This window comes from Mustelus asterias, chromosome 21 (assembly GCF_964213995.1).
Source record: "Mustelus asterias chromosome 21, sMusAst1.hap1.1, whole genome shotgun sequence".
Classification (NCBI taxonomy): domain Eukaryota; kingdom Metazoa; phylum Chordata; class Chondrichthyes; order Carcharhiniformes; family Triakidae; genus Mustelus; species Mustelus asterias.
Window position 1 is genome coordinate 261,435 of NC_135821.1, and position 20,048 is coordinate 281,482.

At 48.6% G+C, this 20,048-nt stretch overlaps 1 protein-coding gene across 1 annotated transcript in view; it reads left to right on the top strand.

Moving 5' to 3' along the window:
- LOC144508862 (tumor protein p53-inducible protein 11-like) overlaps positions 1-13,384 on the top strand; it is a 32,837-nt gene extending 19,453 nt beyond the window's left edge. The window contains exons 4-7 of the mRNA XM_078237077.1: positions 3,802-3,850; positions 7,193-7,292; positions 8,667-8,768; positions 12,382-13,384. Of these exons, the coding sequence (XP_078093203.1) occupies positions 3,802-3,850; positions 7,193-7,292; positions 8,667-8,768; positions 12,382-12,515 (385 nt within the window). The 3' untranslated portion in view covers positions 12,516-13,384. The remainder of the gene's footprint in view (positions 1-3,801; positions 3,851-7,192; positions 7,293-8,666; positions 8,769-12,381) is intronic.
- The last annotated feature ends 6,664 nt before the right edge of the window (positions 13,385-20,048 follow it).

The window sequence follows — 20,048 nt, forward strand, 5'->3', positions numbered from 1 at the left end:
CCCTCTGACAGTGCGACACTCCCTCAGCACTGACACTCTGACAGGGCAGCACTTCCTCAGTACTGACCCTCTGACAGTGCAGCACTCCCTCAGTACTGACCCTCTGACAGTGCGTGACTCCCTCAGTACTGACCCTCTGAGAGTACGGCACTCCCTCAGTGCTGACCCTCTGACAGTGCAGCACTCCCTCAGTACTGACCCTCTGACAGTGCAGCACTCCCTCAGTACTGACCCTCTGACAGAGCAGCACTCCCTCAGTGCTGACCCTCTGACAGTGCGGCACTCCCTCAGTACTGACCCTCTGACATTGCGGCACTCCCTCAGTACTGACCCTCTGACAGTGCGACACTCCCTCAGCACTGACCCTCTGACAGTGCGGCACTCCCTCAGCACTGACCCTCTGACAGTGCGGCACTCCCTCAGTACTGACCCTCTGAGAGTGCGGCACTCCCTCAGCACTGACCCTCTGACAGTGCGACACTCCCTCAGTACTGACCCTCTGACAGTGCGGCACTCCCTCAGCACTGACCCTCTGACAGTGCGGCACTCCCTCAGCACTGACCCTCTGACAGTGCGGCACTCCCTCAGCACTGACCCTCTGACAGTGCGGCACTCCCTCAGCACTGACCCTCTGACAGTGCGACACTCCCTCAGTACTGACCCTCTGACAGTGCGACACTCCCTCAGTGCTACCCCTTTTGTAACATTTTTTTAACTCAGGTTTTCTCAAGGGCCACATGTTGGTTCTTCAGAGTAATTTGCAGCCATGGCTGCTTTGAATACTTTCAAGTTGATGGTGTGTCTGACCGTATGTCTAGTTGACTTCTTCCAATGCAGCTTTGACGCAATCAATTTCTTGGCGAATAATTCCACTTCCCTTTTGTTGGTTTTGATTCTTCTGAACTGCAACAGATTGCTTTCCTTCATTCACAGCCATCTGCTCGCTCCTGCCACCTGCTGTTGCCATTTGGGTAATTCATCAGCATTTTCACAAACTCAATTTATAAGCCTCTTGGCTGCTCCTCCGCTTTCCTGTTTTTCCTACCCCCGCCCGCTTGGTCCTTTGACTCAATAATCTGTGGATATTCACAATGGACCTCCGTGGAGTCTTATGGTGCACAGTGGGTTTTTCTTACACTCTTTGGCCACTGTCTTTTTCTTTCAAATTTCCATATTAAAATCATAGAATCCCAACAGTGCAGAAGGAGGCTCATCGAGTCTGCACCAACAAGAATCCCACCCAGACCCTATCCCCATAACCCCATGTATTCACCCTGCTAATCCCCCTGACACTAAGCGGCAATTTAGCATGGCCAATCCATCTAAACTGCACATCTTTGGACACTAAAGGGCAATTTAGCATGGCCAATCCACCTTACCAGCATATCTGTGGTCACGAAGGGGCAATTTAGCATGGCCAATCCACTTAACCTGCACATCTTTGGACACTAAGGGACAATTTAGCATGGCCAGTCCACCTAACCTGCACATCTTTGGACACTAAGAGCAATTTAGCATGGCCAATCCACCTAACATGCACATCCTTGGACACTAAGGGGCAATTTAGCATGACCAATCCACCTAACATGCACATCCTTGGACATTAAAGGGCAATTTAGTATGGCCAATCCACCCTACCAGCATACCTTTGGATACGAAGGGACAATTTAGCACGGCCAATCCACCTAACCTGCACATCTTTCGGACTGTGGGAGGAAACCGGAGTATCCGGAGGAAACCCACTCAGACACGGAGAGAATGTGCAGACTCCACACAGACAGTGACCCAAGCCGGGGATCGAACCTGGTTTCCCTGGCGCTGTGAGGCAGCTGTGCTAACCACGGTACCAATACATCTCCACGGTACAGCCCTGTCTAGATGCTGCGCTCAAGCTGGCATCTGCTAGACGATGTCCTCAGGGCGCCAACATGGGACTCTCTGCATCATAAAGTGGGCAGTTCCCACATTAACCCTACACTACAAGCCACAGGCAGGTAATGGGATATTAGAGTTTAGATTGCCTATGTCTTGTGTTTATAGAATAGCAGGGGCCTCCCCTGAGCAGCAGACTGCCTTTATTTGTTACAGAAATGTGTTAGTTCTGACCATAGGTCTGTTTGTGGACAGTAACACAAAGAGAGACTGATAACCCACCAGACATTCTCCTCACTCTGTATCACAGAAACTGAGATAGGAACATATAGCACAGAAGGAGGCCATTCAGCCCATGTGCTCCTGCCTGTCTCACCCTCTCCATGTTCCTTACCCTGCTGAAGAAACAGAAACTCCACGGCTGGGATTCTGCAGGCCCACTGCGATGTTCGAGCAGTGAGTCTCCCAAGTGCCTTTATTTTTAGCACAGTCATATCTGTGCTGCAAATCAGCGCAGAGCTGATTATCATATTGAATTCGAATTTGATTATGATTAGTGGGCCTGGGACAGTGTTCTCCGGACCCACTAACGTCTCCCCTCCCCCTGCCAGGAGTGGTCCCCTCCAGCGGTGTTTGCGACTGCGCCCCACTAATGTGGAACAGGCGTCCTGACCCGCTGGTATGGACAGAGGCCATTGAGGCCCGTCCCGGAGGTCAGATTAAGGGGGGGAGTGGCCCTTGGGCAGTTCCAGACTTGCAGTGGCCAGCCTGACACCCTGGCACTGCCCAAGGGGTGATCTGGCTCTGCCACCGGGCAACGGGCAGTGCCAAAGGAGGGAGTGAGGCCAGAGGTGGCGAGGCATATTTGGGGCAGGGCCAGCCTATTGCGGGCTGATCAGTGGGGTCAGTCCCGCTGCCATCTGCAATTGGGATCGCGAGAAGAGGGAGGGAGGAGGTGATTGGGGCTGGCCATCGGGGCGGGAGGGGTCAGGGGTGGTTAGGGCTAGTCATTGCGGGGGGGCTGGGAGAGTGATCAGGGCTGGTAGGAGGGGGTGAGACGTTGCGACTGGCCCGGGGAGGTCCGGAAGGCTAGCAATCAGAGGCTGGGGGGGGGGGGGGGGGGGGAGGGGGCTGGTCAGCGATTGGAGTCCAGCAATCAGAGGCTGGGGGGGGGCTGGTCAGCGATTGGAGTCCAGCAATCAGAGGTGCGGGGGGGGGGGGGAGGCTGGTCAGCGATTGGAGTCCAGCAATCAGAGGCGGGGGGGGGGGGGGGGGGGGGGAGGCTGGTCAGCGATTGGAGTCCAGCAATCAGAGGCTGGGGGGGGGGGGGGGGGAGGCTGGTCAGCGATTGGAGTCCAGCAATCAGAGGCTGGGGGGGGGGGGGGGGGAGGCTGGTCAGCGATTGGAGTCCAGCAATCAGAGGCTGGGGGGGGGGGGGGGGGGGGGGGGGGAGGCTGGTCAGCGATTGGAGTCCAGCAATCAGAGGCCTGGGGGGGGGGGGGGTTGGAGTCCAGCAATCAGAGCTGGGGGGGGGGGGGGGGGTTGGAGTCCAGCAATCAGAGGCCGGCAATGGGAAGCCAATGCACACTCGGCAAACTCCACGCTGACAGAACAGGCGCATGCGCAGTGGCGCACTCAGCACTATGCGGCCGGCCTCTCGGGTAGGAATAGGCCTCACCCAACACTTTTCCAAATGAATCACGCTGAGGCACTTTGCAATGCAAATGTCGGAGATTCGCTCTGGTATGTATGCCCAAAAAAGGGTGGCAATACTCCCATTTTCCCACCCATTGGGCACTTCACTTTTTTTTGGGAGAATCCTGACCCACATAGTTACACAGTGAATGATCCTTACCCTGCTGAGTTATCAGGAATCAAATGCAACCAGTGTGAGCAACCTAACAGTTTCCACGTTACTTCTTGTTTCAGGTTCTGGCAGTTCACATCTGCAGTCACATTCACCATCGCTGGAATTCTGGTCAGTTCAAGATCTTTATCATAAACTCTTTGTGCATAATTGGTGATTTTTATTTATTTCATCATGGGACAGGGGCATCACTGGCTGAGCCTGCATTCACTGCCCATCCCTAATTGCTCTTGCTAGGGCCATTTCAGAGTCAACCATGTTGCTGTGGCTCTGGAGTCCCATGTAGGCCAGACCAGATAAGGACAGCAGATTTCCTTCCCAAAAGGACATTAGTGAACCAGATGGGTTTTTATAGCAATCGGTTTCATGGTCATCAGTAGATTCTTAATTCCAGATTAAAAAGGTGGATTGGCCATGCTAAATTGCCCCTTAGTGTCCAAAGATGTGCAGGTTAGGTGGATTGGCCATGCTAAATTGCCCCTTAATGTCCAAAGATGTGCAGGTTAGGTGGATTGGCCATGCTAACTTGTCCTTTAGTGTCCAAAAATGTGCAGGTTAGGTGGATTGACCATGCTAAATTGCCCCTTAGTGGCCAAAGATGTGCAGGTTAGATGGATTGGCCAAGCTAAATTGCCTCTTAGTGTCCAAAGATGTGCAGGTTAGATGGATTGGCCATGCTAAATTGCCCCTTAGTGTTTAAAGATGTGCAGGTTAGATGGATTGGCCATATTTGTCTCATGATGGGATTCGAACCCGGGTCCCCAGAGCATCACCCTGGGTCTCTGAATTACTAGGCCAACAGCAAACCCATTACGCCATTGGCTCCCCTAAAATGGGTTCCCTGGGACAAATGTTTTATATAATTCAGCGAAATGTCCAAAAGCAGCAATGTCAAGAAAGAGTATTGAATCATCCACCAACTAACAGTTTTATAATTGAGTGTGATCATTAATTTTTTATTCATTCACATAGAGTGTATGTCACTATCAAGGGCAGTATTTAGTTTCCCAATCGTATTTGAGTGGTTCATTTGGATATTTCAGAATCAACCACATCAACCACATTGCTGTGAGGTTTCAACATAAGAACATAAGAACTAGGATCAGGAATAGGCCACCTGGCCCCTCGAGCCTGCTCCGCCATTCAATAAGATCATGGCTGATCTTTTTGTGGACTCAGCTCCACTTACCCACCCGCTCACCATAACCCTTAATTCCTTTACTGTTCAAAAATGCATCTATCCTTGCCTTAAAAACATTCAATGAGGTAGCCTCAACTGCTTCACTGGGCAGGGAATTCCACAGATTCACAACCCGGCGGCACGGTAGCACAGTGGTTAGCACTGCTGCTTCACAGCTCCAGGGTCCTGGGTTCGATTCCCGGCTCGGGTCACTGTCTGTGTGGAGTTTGCACATTCTCCTCGTGTCTGCGTGGGTTTCCTCCGGGTGCTCCGGTTTCCTCCCACAGTCCAAAGATGTGCGGGTTAGGTTGATTGGCCAGGTTAAAAATTGCCCCTTAGAGTCCTGTGATGCGTAGGTTAGAGGGATTAGCGGGTAAATATGTGGGGGTAGGGCCTGGGTGGGACTGTGGTCGGTGCAGACTCGATGGGCCGAATGGCCTCCTTCTGCACTGTAGGGTTTCTATGATTCTATGATTTCTTTGGGTGAAGAAGTTCCTCCTCAACTCAGTCCTAAATCTGCTCTCCCTTATTTTGAGGCCATGCCCCCTAGTTCTGGTTTCACTTGCCAGTGGAAACAACTTCCCTGCTTCTATCTTCGCTATTCCCTTTATAATCTTATATGTTTCTATAAGATCTCCCTTCATTCTACTGAATTCCAATGAGTATAGGCCCAATGCGTATAGTCTGGAGTCACATGTAGGCAAGACCAGGTAAGGACGGCAGATTTTCTTTCCTAAAAGATGTTGGCTAACCACTGACAAGAGTTTAGATTCCAGATTCTATTAATTGAATCTGTGCGGGCTCAAATCCCGCCACGGCAGATGGTGGAATTTGAATTCAATTTTTAAAAATCTTGAATTAAGAATCTACTGATGACCATGAAACCATTGTCGATTGTTGGAAAAACCCACCTTGTTCACTAATGTCCCTTTAGGGAAGGAAATCTGCCATCCTTCTGTCAGAGGGTTGTGAATCTTTGGAATTCCCTATCCCAGCGTGTTGTGGAGGCTCAGACAAGACTGAAATCATTGGAGCTTGGGATAATGATCAGCCGTGCTCAAAATGAATAGCAGAGCAGGCTCGAAGGGCCTATGTAATAAGGGAATTCAGGGACACGGGCGTCGCTGGCTGGGCCAACATTTATTGCCCATCCCTAGTTGCCCGAGGGCAGTTGAGAGTCAACCACATGGCTCTGGAGTCACATGTAGGCCAGACCAGATAAGGACAGCAGATTTCCTTCTCTAAAGGGACATTAGTGAACCAGATGGGTTTCTCCGACAATGGTCATTGGTAAGTTCTTAATTCCAGATATTTATCATTGAATTCAAATTTCACCATCTGCCGTGGTGGGATTCGAACCAGAACATTACCCTGGGTCTCTGGATTACTAGCCCAGTGACAATACCAGAGCGTCACTGCCTCCCTTGTAAATGTCAATTTCCCCAGCTGTAGTGCCCCCTGGAAGGCTGTACCCAGCTAGCCAGAGGCCTGAGGAAAAAAAAGATTGTGTTTTGGGGGACACAAAAGGGAAACAAGTTATGATTTCAGGAATCTAACCAGTTAGATATTGTAGTGAATACTGACAAGAATGTGTCAGTTACTGAGTTTTCAGTGGTGGGGGAATCTATCAGCAGGAGTTCTGGCAAACAGAGTCTCTTTAATAGCACAGTGGTTAACACTGCTGCCTCACAGCGCCAGGGATCCAGGTTTGATTCCTGGCTTAGGTCATTATCTGTGTGGAGTTTGCACATTCTCCCCGTGTCTGCGTGGGTTTCCTCCCACAGTCCAAAAGGCGTGCTGGTTAGGGTGCATTGGCCGTGCTAAATTCCCCCTCAGTGTACCCAAACAGGCGCCAGAGTGTGGCGACTGGGGGATTTTCACAGTAACTTTATTGCAGTGTTAATGTAAGCCTTACTTGTGACCAATAAATAAATTTTATAACTTTAAAGTCTATTTACTCAACAGACAACAGAGTCTACTTAACTGTTTCAGCGCTGGATAGAGTTTATTCAATCAGCAGTGTCTATTTAAACAGCGCCTCCATGAAATAGAACAAATAGAACTCATACCCAAAACTACAGCAGAGTTTCCCGATAAAGGCAGGAGTAGTTCTCCAGTAAAATGCAGGGAGTGGAGGATTGTGCCCAAGGACGGTAACAGAGCCATGGGTAGAGGGTTTCTGTTTGAATAGAGAAAGGAGTCACTCTGAGTCTGAAAGGGTTCCAATCTCTGGATGGCCCGAGGTTTAATGTCTTGTTTCCTTTCTGCTTCAGGCTTTGGTGTTTCCTAGACTGCTGCATGGTTGGCTGTTCCAGGAAGAGTACAGGCCGTCCTGCAAAGCTTCTCTCCGACTCCATGGTGGCGCATTGCTCAGTAAGTCACCAGTCACAAATTGAAAATCTACCTCATTGGGTAGGTGAGGTACCACCGGTTTTTTCTGCCACCGGTTAGATGGATTGGCCACGCTAAATCGCCCCTTAGTGTCAGGGGGACCAGCTAGGGTAAATGCATGGGGTTATCGAGATGAAGCCTGGGCGGGATTGTGGTCGGTGCAGACTCGATTGGCCGAATGGCCTCCTTCTGCACTGTGGGATTCTATGATTCTAAAATGTCAATTGATAAACCAGAAGCTCCGGGTTCGAGTCCCACTCCCGGACACGATGGCCAAGGAAGGTGCCTTAATTACGTGGTCAAATAGAATCATAGAGTGCAGAAAAGTCCCTTCAGCCCATTGAGTCCACACTGACACACTAGGAACACCTGAACTCATACCTAATTCCATCTACCAGGGCGGCAAGGTGGCACAGTGGTTAGCACTGCTGCCTCACAGCACCAGGGGCCTGGGTTCGATTCCAGCCTCGGGTCAATATCAGTGTGGAGTTTGCACGTTCTCCCCATGTCTGTATGGGTTTCCTCCGGGTGCTCCGGTTTCCTCCCACAGTCCAAAGATATGCAGGTTAGCTTGATTGGCCATGTTAAATTGACCCTAGTGTCAGGGGATTAGCAGGGTAGGTTTGTGGTTACGGGGGAAGGGCCTGGGTGGGATTGTGATCGGTGCAAATTCAATGGGCCAAATGGCCTTCTTCTGCACTGTAGGATTCTATGACCTGTTTGGCTGCATTATGAAGGCACTTTCCTTGGTCATCAAGTCTTGGGGTTAGGACTCAAACCCAGAAGCCTAGCTCAGAGGCAGGAACACTGCCTATTGTAACAGAAGACCTCCACCGCACTGGCACAGTGGCACAGCGTTTAGTGCTGCTGCCTCAAGGCACCAGGGACCCGGGTTCAATTCCTGGCTTGGGTCACTGTCTGTGCGGAGTCTGCACATTCTCCCCATGTCTGCGTGGGTTTCCTCTGGGTACTCCAGTTTCCTCTCACAGTCCGAAAGACATGCTGGTTAGGTGGATTGGCCGTGCTAAATTGCCGCTTAGTGTCAGGGGGACTAGCTGGGGTAAATGCACGGGGTTACGGGGATAGGGCCTGGTGGGATTGTGGTCGGTGCAGACTCGATGGGCCGAATGGCTTCCTTCTGCACTGTAGGGATTCTATGGACATCAGAGTGCACATCAAATAAAAGGTGACACAACATAAGCAATCAAAAGAGAAAAGAGCTGACGTTTCGAGTCCAGATCACCCTTTGTCAAATGCCTATCAAAAGCAATGCCTGTCTCAGTATTGTAACATTCGCTTCACCTTCCATTGTGGTGCTTCCAGACCATAACCAAGATGTTTCCATTTTGAATGAAGGTATTTCTCTGATCTTATGGAGTGCCTTTTACACATCCGAGAAGATGATTATTCGATGGACCCTCCTGTCGGAAACATGCTATTTCGCCGTGCAGTTTCTGGGTATGTACACTGGAGCGCTCGCACTTTGTTACTGCGTTGTATCCCCATGTTCCTGTCACAGCAACCACAGTTAGCCCAGTAAGAATGAAAACTGCATCTCGTTTAAGGTTTACTTATTAGTAACACTGCAATGAAGTTACTGTGGAAATCCCCTAGCCGCCACATTCCAACGCCTGTTCGGGTCAATGCACCCTAACCAGCATGTCTTTCAGACTGGGAGGAAACCGGAGCACCCGGAGGAAACCCACGCAGACGGGGAGAACATGCAGGCTTTGCACAGACGGTAACCCAAGCCAGGACTTGAACCCTGGTCCCTGGCGCTGTGAGGCAGCAGTGTTAACAACTGTGCATCAACTTCAGGAAGCATAAAGGAGAACATGCCCCTGTCTACATCAATGAGGACGAAGTAGAAAGGGTCGAGAGCTTCAAGTTTTTAGGTGTCCAGATCACCAACAACTGTCCTGGTCCCCCATGCCGACACTATAGTTAAGAAAGCCCACCAACGCCTCTACTTTCTCAGAAGACTAAGGAAATTTGGCATGTCAGCTACGACTCTCACCTACTTTTACAGATGCACCATAGAAAGCATTCTTTCTGGCTGTATCACAGCTTGGTATGGCTCCTGCTCTGCCCAAAGACCGCAAGAAGCTACAAAAGGTCGTGAATGTAGCCCAGTCCATCACACAAATCAACCTCCCATCCATTGACTCTGTCTACACTTCCCGCTGCCTCGGCAAAGCAGCCAGCATAATTAAGGACCCCACACACCCCGGACATTCTCTCCTCCACCTTCTTTCGTCGGGAAAAAGATACAAAAGTCTGAGGTCACGTACCAACCGATTCAAGAACAGCTTCTTCCCTGCTGCTGTCAGACTTGTGAATGGACCTACCTTGCATTAAGTTGATCTTTCTCTACACCCTAGTTATGACTGTAACACTACATTCTGCACCCTCTCCTTTCCTTCTCTATGTACAGATGCTTTGTCTGTATAGTGCACAAGAAACAATACCTTTTCACTGTATCTTAGTACATGTGATAATAATAAATCAAATCAAATCAAATCAAAAACCACTGCCTCTAAACAACATTATTAACACGAATTTCCCCGGTCTGTGTTGCCTTGGGGCGAATCGAGGTCGATACTTCCAGTGCAGCGTTGCAGGAGTGCTGTACGGTCATGGAATCACAGAATTGGTCATGGTGCAGAAGACGACCATTTGGCCCATCGTGTCTCCACCAACTCCCCAAACCAGCATCAGGACTTGATGCCATTCCCCTGCCTTTGCCCCGTATCCCTCCACCTTGGTCACGGGCGCCATCTTGTCTTTTGGATGGAATATTAAATTGTCCCCCACCTCCCCCCACCCCACCTCAGATGGATGTTAAAGATCCCATGGCCGCTATTCCAAAGAGTTGTAGAATCCCCAATGCCCTGGGTTAATATTCATCCTCAACTAACATCACTGGGTAACATTATCTGGGTCATTCTCACATTTGTTGGTTGTGGGAGCTTGCTGTGCATAAACTGGCTGCTGTCTTTCCCACATGACAACAGCGACTACACCTCAAAAAACACTTTGTTGGCCTTAAAGCACTTTGGGCTCTCCTTGGGCTGTGATAGGCACTATGCAAATGCAAACCGGAACTCCACTTTAAGTCTCATCCAAGCGGCAGCTCCTTGGCAGTGCAGCACTCCCTCTGTACCGCACCGAGCGGTCGGCCTGGATGTTGCGTGCAAGGTGCTGGAATGGGGCAAGAACCGAGGCCACAGAATGTTACTGACTGAGACATCCAAATCTTAGAGAGAGTTAACACAGAAAAGGAGTTCCAGGTAAGAGATTTTATGGCCTCGTTCGTCCCGAAACCATAAAATCCTGCCCAAGGTCAATGGACCTTCCCAATGCCCGCCCCTCACCTGCTCCGATTCCCGTGGCGGCGGGGCGGTAAAATTCCAGCCAATGGGCAGGATTTTCCAGCACTCCAGGATCTTCCAGTCCTGCCAATGTTGACAATGTTTTGCATGGCTCAACCGTGACACTGCCAGGGTACCCATGTGGGGGAGGTGGGGAGGGGCATTCAGCAGGACTGGAAAATCCCACCAGTGAGAAGTGCTGGAAAATTCTACCCATCGTTTTTGAGGTAACTTTTGATTTGATTTGATTTATTATTGTCACATCTATTATATTAGTATATAGTGATAAGTATTGTTTCTTTCGCGCTGTACAGACCATTCATAGAGTACATAGGGGAGAAGGAAAGAAGAGGGTGCAGAAAGGAGAAAATGCAGAATGTAGTGTTACAGTCATAGCTAGGGTGTAGAGAAAGATCAACTTAATGTGAGGTAGGTCCATTCAAAACTCTGATGGCAGCAGGGAAGAAGCTGTTCTTGAGTCGGTTGGTACGTGACCTCAGACTTTTGTATCTTTTTCCCGACAAAAGAAGGTGGAAGAGGGTGTGTCTGGGGTGCATGGGGTCCTTGATTATGCTGGCTGCTTTTCCAAGGCAGCAGGGCGGTATGATGGCACAGTGGTTAGCACTGCTGCCTCACAGCGCCAGGTGACCTGGGTTCGATTCCCGGCTTGGGTCACTGTCTGTGCAGAGTTTGCACGTTCTCCCCGTGTCTGCATGGGTTTTTTCTGGGTGCTCTGGTTTCCTCCCACAGTCTGCAAGACCTGCAGATTAGGTGCATTGGCCGTGCTAAATACTCCCTCAGTGTACCCGAACAGGCGCCGGAGTGTGGTGACGAGGGGATTTTCACAGTAACTTCATTGCAGTGTTAATGTAAACCTACTTGTGACACTAATAAATAAACTTTACTTTTCTTTAAGTGTCGACAGAGTCAATGGATGGGAGGCTGGTTTTGTTTGATGGATTGGGCTATGTTCACAGCTCTTTGTAGCTTTTTGCGGGCTTGGTCAGAGCAGGAGCTGTACCAAGCTGTGATACACCCGGAAAGGGCGCCATCTATGGTACATCTGTAAAAATTGTTGAGAGTCATAGCGGACATGCCGAATATCCTTAACCTCCTGAAAAAGTCGAGGCATTTAACTTTAACAATGGTTGACCATAAGACCATAAGACATAGGAACAGAATTAGGCCACTCGGCCCATCGAGTCTGCTCCGCCATTCAATCACGGCTGATATTTTTCTCATCCCATTCTCCTGCCTTTTCCCCATAACCCCTGATCCCCTTATCATTCAAGAACCTATCTATCTCTGTCTTAAAGACACTCAATGACCTGGCCTCCACAGCCTTCTGCGGCAAAGAGTTCCACAGATTCACCATTCTCTGGCTGAAGAAATTCCTCCTCATCTCTGTTTTGAAGGATTGTCCCTTTAGCCTGAGGTTGTGCCCTCTGGTTCTAGTTTTTCCTACTAGTGGAAACATCCTCTCCACATCCACTCTATCCGGGCCTCGCAGTATCCTGTAAGTTTCAATCAGATCCCCCCCTCATCCTTCTGAACTCCAACGAGTACAGACCCAGAGTCCTCAACCGTTCCTCATACAACGATGGATGACGATTGAATTCCATTTGTTACTGGTTTGCTGTGGACCTGTGAAAAAGTTCAGTTAAATCCTTTAACTCTTAATTCTCTCTATTTTCTTGCAGTGACACTGGCTTCAGCTGCAGATGAAGGCCTGTTTTCCCAAGATGCCGGGATCATGCTTTTAAGTTATGCATTATTTGGGAGCTCTTCACTTTTCTACTACTTACAAGTTGGAAGGAAACCCAAGAAAGTCTAACACATCGACCAATGTTCAGGAGAGTCTCTTACCCAAGGCTTCCATGTGTCAATCTAAACAAGATGAATGAAGAGGCCCAACACCCCATGCCACCCCAACCTGTGCCACCTCGAGACAGCAGTGCCCATTGAGCTGCCAGATATTAATACAAAAGAATGTATCCTATCTCAGATTCTACTTAGCCGTAGAGTGACAATCCCATCTTCAGAGGAGAAGCCACACTAAGGAAGGGGATTCAGAATGGCTTGGGATCAAAGCTCAGCAGATTGGGGTAGATAGGATCAGAGTAGATAAGATACAGAAAGAGTTACAGAACACCCGAAATATACTGCTTGCATGGAGATACATATAACCACTATTAGAGAATTTAGACATGTATTTTTGAAAACATATTTTGTATTAAAAGCATCTACCTTTGTTAACAACATTATGCTCGTAAGGCATTATGGGGCGTAGTTAAGTAAAAAGAACCACAGTCCTTAAAACACAATATTGCTGATGAGCAAAGGAAAAGAAACAATTCTTATTAGTGGTCTCCAGATAGCCCTTATGAATGGGATACACATTGAACCAAGGACACTGGATATTTGGGTTTGGGAAACATCAGGAGACGATGAGTAAGACCCTTAAGGTCCACGAGCTGATCACACAGTCCCATGCTGCCAAGGAGTAAATGTCATTGGCCAAGGTATATAATCTGTACTTATAATGATTGGCTTATACCCGGCTGGGGTGGGCAAATAGCTTTTGAAAATTGTATAATTACAGAACTAAGAATAATGTAATTTCACAGTTGATTTAGAACGATCTCAAATAACTCTTCCTCGTACGTTGACCAAGCTTGGAAAATAAAGAATGTCTTTTGCCAGAATACTGTCTCTGCGAGTCTTTATGTTAGCTGAGCTATAATTAAGAAGGGAAATTCCCCCACGTAAAAGCCAGCATAGGATCTGAAAGATGCTCCTACAGAATGGTGCTGCGAGCAGGGTCATTCACTGGATTCTAGCAGCATAATGTGTCTCCTATGCGGGTGAGGACAGTATTATCTACCACCCAGTAGATAGAGGAATTGCGTATCAGGCCACTGGAACCAAAAGTTGAGCGACCTGAACAAAATTTTTTAAATATGAAGGTGCAAACACATATAGTACTGAGTAAGTATGTAGCACTTAGTGAGCGGGGGAACAAAGACAGACTTTTGTATCACCCCAATCGATTAGCAGAGCGAGGAAACACTGCACGAAAGAAACGACACTAGGGGACTAAAGATGCGCGATGGAATAATGGCAGCCGGTCAAAAAGTAGGGAATCTCTGGTGGGGACACGAGGGCAGTTTGATACAAACAGTAGTACTTGAGCATAAAAAATTAATAAAGAAAATGATAGAAAGAGGATATGATTCGGAATCTCTCAAAGTCGAGCAATAAGCTTGGTGGTTGGGACAGACTAAAAACAAACCAGGAGTGGCAGCCGCCATACCAGCTACCATGATGAAAAACTGTCTCTGGAAGGAGATGCAGTAAAATACTTGAAACTCTCTCTCTTTAAAAACAAATCTGAGAGAGCCAAGCTCTCTCTTAAATCATTTGCTAGTCATAGAGTTATCGAGGTTTACAGCATGGAAACAGGCCCTTCGGCCCAACTTGGCCATGCCGCCCTTTTTTTTAAACCCCTAAGCTAATCCCAATTGCCCGCGTTTGGCCCATATCCCTCTATACCCATCGTACCCATGTAACTGTCCAAACGCTTTTTAAAAGGCAAAATTGTACCCGCCTCTACTACTACCTCTGGCAACTTGTTCCAGACACTCACCACCCTCTGTGTGAAAAAATTGCCCCTCTGGACCCTTTTGTATCTCTCCCCTCTCACCTTAAACCTATGCCCTCTAGTTTTAGACTCCCCTACCTTTGAGAAAAGATATTGACTATCTAGCTGATCTGTGCCCCTCGTTATTTTATAGACCTCTATAAGGTCACCCCTCAGCCTCCTACGCTCCAGAGAAAAAAGTCCCAGTCTATCCAGCCTCTCCTTATAACTCAAACCATCAAGTCCCAGTAGCATCCTAGTAAATCGTTTCTGCACTCTTTTTAGTTTAGTAATATCCTTTCTATAATAGGGTGAACAGAACTGTACGCAGTATTCCAAACGTCAGTTAGTGTTATTCCCCATTAATATCTGTCTAGAGGAAGGTCGAATTACAGCTTGTCTGGGCATTCGTCGATTCCTTTATTTTGGATGTGAACTGAAGGTTTTTCCACCTGGGGAGATAACGTTATGGGTTTTTAATTACAGGAATTTAAAAGGTTAAAAACAGAACCATGAGAATGCTTACGGAATTCCGTTACCGTGAAGAATTCCAAAATCCAGGAAGCTACTCGTGAGCGGGGGAGAGGGGTAACAGAGGGAGGGGAGAGGGGTAACAGAGGGAGTGGGAGAGGGGTAACAGAGGGAGGGGAGAGGGGTAACAGAGGGAGGGGAGAGGAGTAACAGAGGGAGGGGAGAGGAGTAACAGAGGGAGTGGAGAGGGTATCAGAGGGAGGGGAGGGGGGTAACAGAGGGAGGGGAGGGGGTATCAGAGGGAGGGGAGGGGGGTAACAGAGGGAGGGGAGAGGGGTAACAGAGGGAGGGGAGGGGGTAAAAGAGGGAGGGGAGAGGGTTAACAGAGGGAGGGGAGGGGGTAACAGAGGGAGGGGAGGGGGTAACAGAGGGAGGGGAGGGGGTAACAGAGGGAGGGGAGGGGGTATCAGAGGGAGGGGAGAGGGGTAACAGAGGGAGGGGAGGGGGTATCAGAGGGAGGGGAGGGGGGTAACAGAGGAGTGGAGAGGGGTAACAGAGGGAGGGGAGAGGGGTAACAGAGGGAGTAGAGAGGGGTAACAGAGGAAGGGGGAGAGGGGTAACAGAGGGAGTGGAGAGGGGTAACAGAGGGAGGGAGGGGAGGGGTAACAGAGGGAGTGGAGACGGGTAACAGAGGAAGGGGGAGAGGGGCAACAGAGGGAGGGGAGAGGGGTAACAGAGGGAGGGGGAGAGGGGTAACAGAGGGAGTGGAGATGGGTAACAGAGGAAGGGGGAGAGGGGTAACAGAGGGAGTGGAGAGGGGTAACAGAGGGAGGGAGGGGAGGGGTAACAGAGGGAGTGGAGAGGGGTAACAGAGGGAGGGAGGGGAGGGGCAACAGAGGGAGGGGAGAGGGGTAACAGAGGGAGGGGAGGGGGTAACAGAGGGAGGGGAGGGGGTAACAGAGGGAGGGGAGGGGGTAACAGAGGGAGGGGAGAGGGGTAACAGAGGGAAAGGAGAGGGGTAACTGAGGGAGGGGGAGAGGGATAATTGAGGGAGGGGGAGAGGGATAATTGAGGGAGGGGGAGAGGATAATTGAGGGAGGGGGAGAGGGATAATTGAGGGAGGGGAGAAGAGGTACTGACGATGAGTGAACTGGAGAGGATTAAGGTCGGGGAAGAAGAAATTTGAGGGAGAGAGATAGATAACAGAAACCAGGGGAATCCTATTCCATCAGTAACCAATTGTTATTGAATACATTGGTGGTAACTTTTACTTAAAAGTTACATCAAAAGAATAACTAAACCCAGCGAGAGCTGGAACCTGAGCCACAGCTGGCGGTGTGTGTGAGGGTGTGTGTGGGGGTGTGTGTGGGGGTGTGTGTGGGGGTGTGTGTGGCGGTGTGTGTGGGGGTGTGTGTGGGGGTGTGTGTGGCGGTGTGTGTGGGGGTGTGTGTGGGGGCCTCAACCGGGATATTGGGTTCATGTCACACTATTCTTCAAACAACCGCACAACCTCAAACAGACCATTGTCCGCAGCAAACTACCCAGCCTTCAGGAGAACAGTGACTATGACACCACACAACCCTGCCACAGCAACCTCTGCAAGACGTGCCGGATCATCGACACGGATGCCATCATCTCACGTGAGAACACCATCCACCAGGTACACGGTACATACTCTTGCAATTCGGCCAACGTTGTCTACCTGATACGCTGCAAGAAAGGATGTCCCGAGGCATGGTACATTGGGGAAACCATGCAGACGCTGCGACAATGGATGAATGAACACCGCTCGACAATCACCAGGCAAGACTGTTCTCTTCCTGTTGGGGAGCACTTCAGCGGTCACGGGCATTCGGCCTCTGATATTCGGGTAAGCGTTCTCCAAGGCGGCCTTCACGACACACGACAGCGCAGAGTCGCTGAGCAGAAACTGATAGCCAAGTTCCGCACACACGAGGACGGCCTCAACCGGGATATTGGGTTCATATCACACTATTTGTAACCCCCACAGTTGCGTGGACCTGCAGAGTTTCATTGGCTGTCTTGTCTGGAGACAATACACATCTTTTTAGCCTGTCTTGATGCTCTCTCCACTCACATTGTTTTGTTTCTTAAAGACTTGATTAGTTGTAAGTATTCGCATTCCAACCATTATTCATGTAAATTGAGTCTGTGTCTTTATATGCCCTGTTTGTGAACAGAATTCCCACTCACCTGAAGAAGGGCTTAGAGCTCCGAAAGCTTGTGTGGCTTTTGCTACCAAATAAACCTGTTGGACTTTAACCTGGTGTTGTTAAACTTCTTACTGAGAGGGTATTAAAACAGCCAGCTTCATGCAACCTGAAGCATTGTGCGAGAAGGTTCTTTCAGATTGTTTCAATCAATGGTTTCAAGTTTTTTTTAAATCTGCCCCATTCAGGAATGGTGCTGCAATGCCAGGTGGCAGGCAGTTCTCCCTGTCCCTTTCTGTCGGGGTTTCTATTCTGTATCAGTCTAATTCAATAAAGATTGAGTTGTGAGGAAATAACCTTCTCCTGTTTTTGCATTTGCCACTAAATGAGTGAACTGCCTCACAGCGCCAGGGACCCAGGTTCGATTCCAGCCTTGGGTCACTGTCTGTGTGGAATCTGCACGTTCTCCCCGTGTCTCCATGGGTTTCCTCCGGGTGCTCTGGTTTCCTCCCACAGTCTGAAAGATGTGCTGGTTAGGTGCATTGGCCGTGCTAAATTCTCCCTCAGTGTGCCTGAACAGGCACCGGAGTATGGCAACTAGGGGATTCTCAAAGTAACTTCATTGCAGTGTTAATATTAGCCTACTTGTGACTAATAAATAAACTTTAACTTTAACATCAACAATGTTGACCACCAACGAGACTGAATATCTATCTATAGTGACCCCCGACCTACACTAACCATTTACCTACAGTAATCAGCCAGACCAGTTCCTGTGCTGTATTTTTCTTTAAGAAGTCTCATAATACCAGGTTAAAGTGTCGCTCCTTCATCAGGTGATGAAGGAGCAGCGCTCCAAAAGCTCATGATTCCCAATAAACCTGTTGGACTTTAACCTGGTGTTGTGAGACTTCTTACTGTGCCCACCCCTGTCCAACGCCGGCATCTCCACATCATGTACTTTTCTCTGTTCTCTTTGGAAGAGATTGTAACCCTTGAGACATCTCCAGATAGCAACGCTGGCTGTTCAAGGAGATAAAAATTATTAACTCCATAGATAAATTGGAATTAGCACCATTCATTTGGGGAGGCAATGGCTTACTGGTGTTATTTAAGTTTAAGTTCAATTTATTAGTGTCACACGTAGGCTTACATTAACGCTGCAATGAAGTTACTATGAAAATCCCCTAGTCGCCACACTCCAGCGCCTGTTCGGGTACACTGAGGAGAATTTAGCATGGCCAATGCATCTAACCAGCACGTCTTTCAGACTGTGGGAGGAAACCGGAGCACCCGGAGGAAACCCACGCAGACACGAGGAGAATGTGCAAACTCCACACAGACAGTGACCCGAGTCTGGAATTGAACCCAGGTCCCTGGAGCTGTGAAGCAGCAGTGCTAACCACTGTGCTACCGTGCCACCTGTTGTTGTGAGGCTGCAGTGCTAACCGCTGTGCCACTGACTATGAATCCAAAACTTTAGCTAATGTTTTGGGGACCCAGGTTCGAAACCCACCAAGTTCAGCATTTGTTACCCATCCTCAATCGCCCCTTGAATTGAGTGACTTTCCAGACCATTTGAGGGGAGGTGATGGCCTCGTGGTATTACCGCTAATCTTGGCCAATGTCCTGCAGATTTGGGTTCGAATCCTGCCACGGCAAATAGTGGAATTTGAATTCAATAAAAAAAACTGTAATTAAGAATCTGCTGATGACCATGTAACCATTGTCGATTGTCAGAAAAACCCATCTGGTTCACTAATGTCCCCTTTAGGGAAGGAAATCTGCCGTACTTACCCAGTCTGACCTACATGTGACTCCAGAGCCACAGCAATGTGCCTGAGTCTCAACTGCCCTCGGGCAACAAATGTTGGCCAGTCAGCGACATCCATGTCCCACGGATGAATAAATAAATTACAACATTTGAAAGGACAACCAAGGGAACTACCTGGCTGATTCATCCAAAGGCCCTGTTAGCTAGCAGACCCTAAATGAGATCTGCTTTAGAAGGGGTATATTAACACATATGATTTTTTTAATTTCGGTTTTGGGCTGGTTCAGTGCCATGTGTTTCATTATTTTTTTATGTATTCTTCATTCTATAAATAAATCTGACCAGGTAGTTTAGCCTGTGATTCTTGGTCTTACAGAGGTATTTTCTACCAAATCCAGAGAGAAAAAGAGACACAGAGAAAGCTACCTCTCTCTAACATAGAAACATAGAAAATAGGATCAGGCGGAGGCCATTCGGCCCTTCGAGCCTGCTCCACCATTCGTTACGATCATGGCTGATCATCCAACTCAATAGCCTAATCCTGCTTTTCCCCCATAACCTCTGATCCCATTCGCTTCAAGGCGCTATATCCAGCCGCTTCTTGTATACAAAAAAGATCCCAAGCAGCAATTGACTTGATTTCTCTGTGTAAGCCCAATTATGTGATTTTTTTTCTATCAATCAATCTAATCAAGCCTTACTCTGAAGAACCCAAAGGAAAAACACTAAAATAACAGAACAGCATTAGCCCAGATTAAAACAAACATTCTAGCGATTAAGATCAATTATGCTGCTGCAGTAACCACAGGGGCTGCCAGTTACAGACAAAGCGGCACCGGTTAATAGAACAGACTGCTAATAAAATATCCTGCACAAGAAACATGACACAAATACATTTCTTAAAGGCGCAGAATCGTCACAAAACATATTTAAGGTGAAAATTTGAGCTCATAGCACCTTTTCTTTGGATACCTTGGAGAAAGTGTTGGACATCCCTTGCGATCTCCAGGTATAATTTGGTTTGATAAAGGGGGGGTTATTCATCAAACTGGGAACACTAACCCATTCACAGTGCAGAGAAGTGTACAGTTTTTTCATTTAATTCGACGTTCAGAAGCTAGTATCAAGCCACAAATACATCGACGAATCAGAACTCTAATTCTTAAGTGTCAGCTTGACTCAATCATTGCACGCAGCGCTATTAGAACATGGAGTCAAATCCACTCCATGGAAGTTTATTTATTCTTCCATGGGATGTGGGCGTCGCGGGCTGGGCCAGCATTTGTTGCCCATCCCTAATTGCCCCTTCAA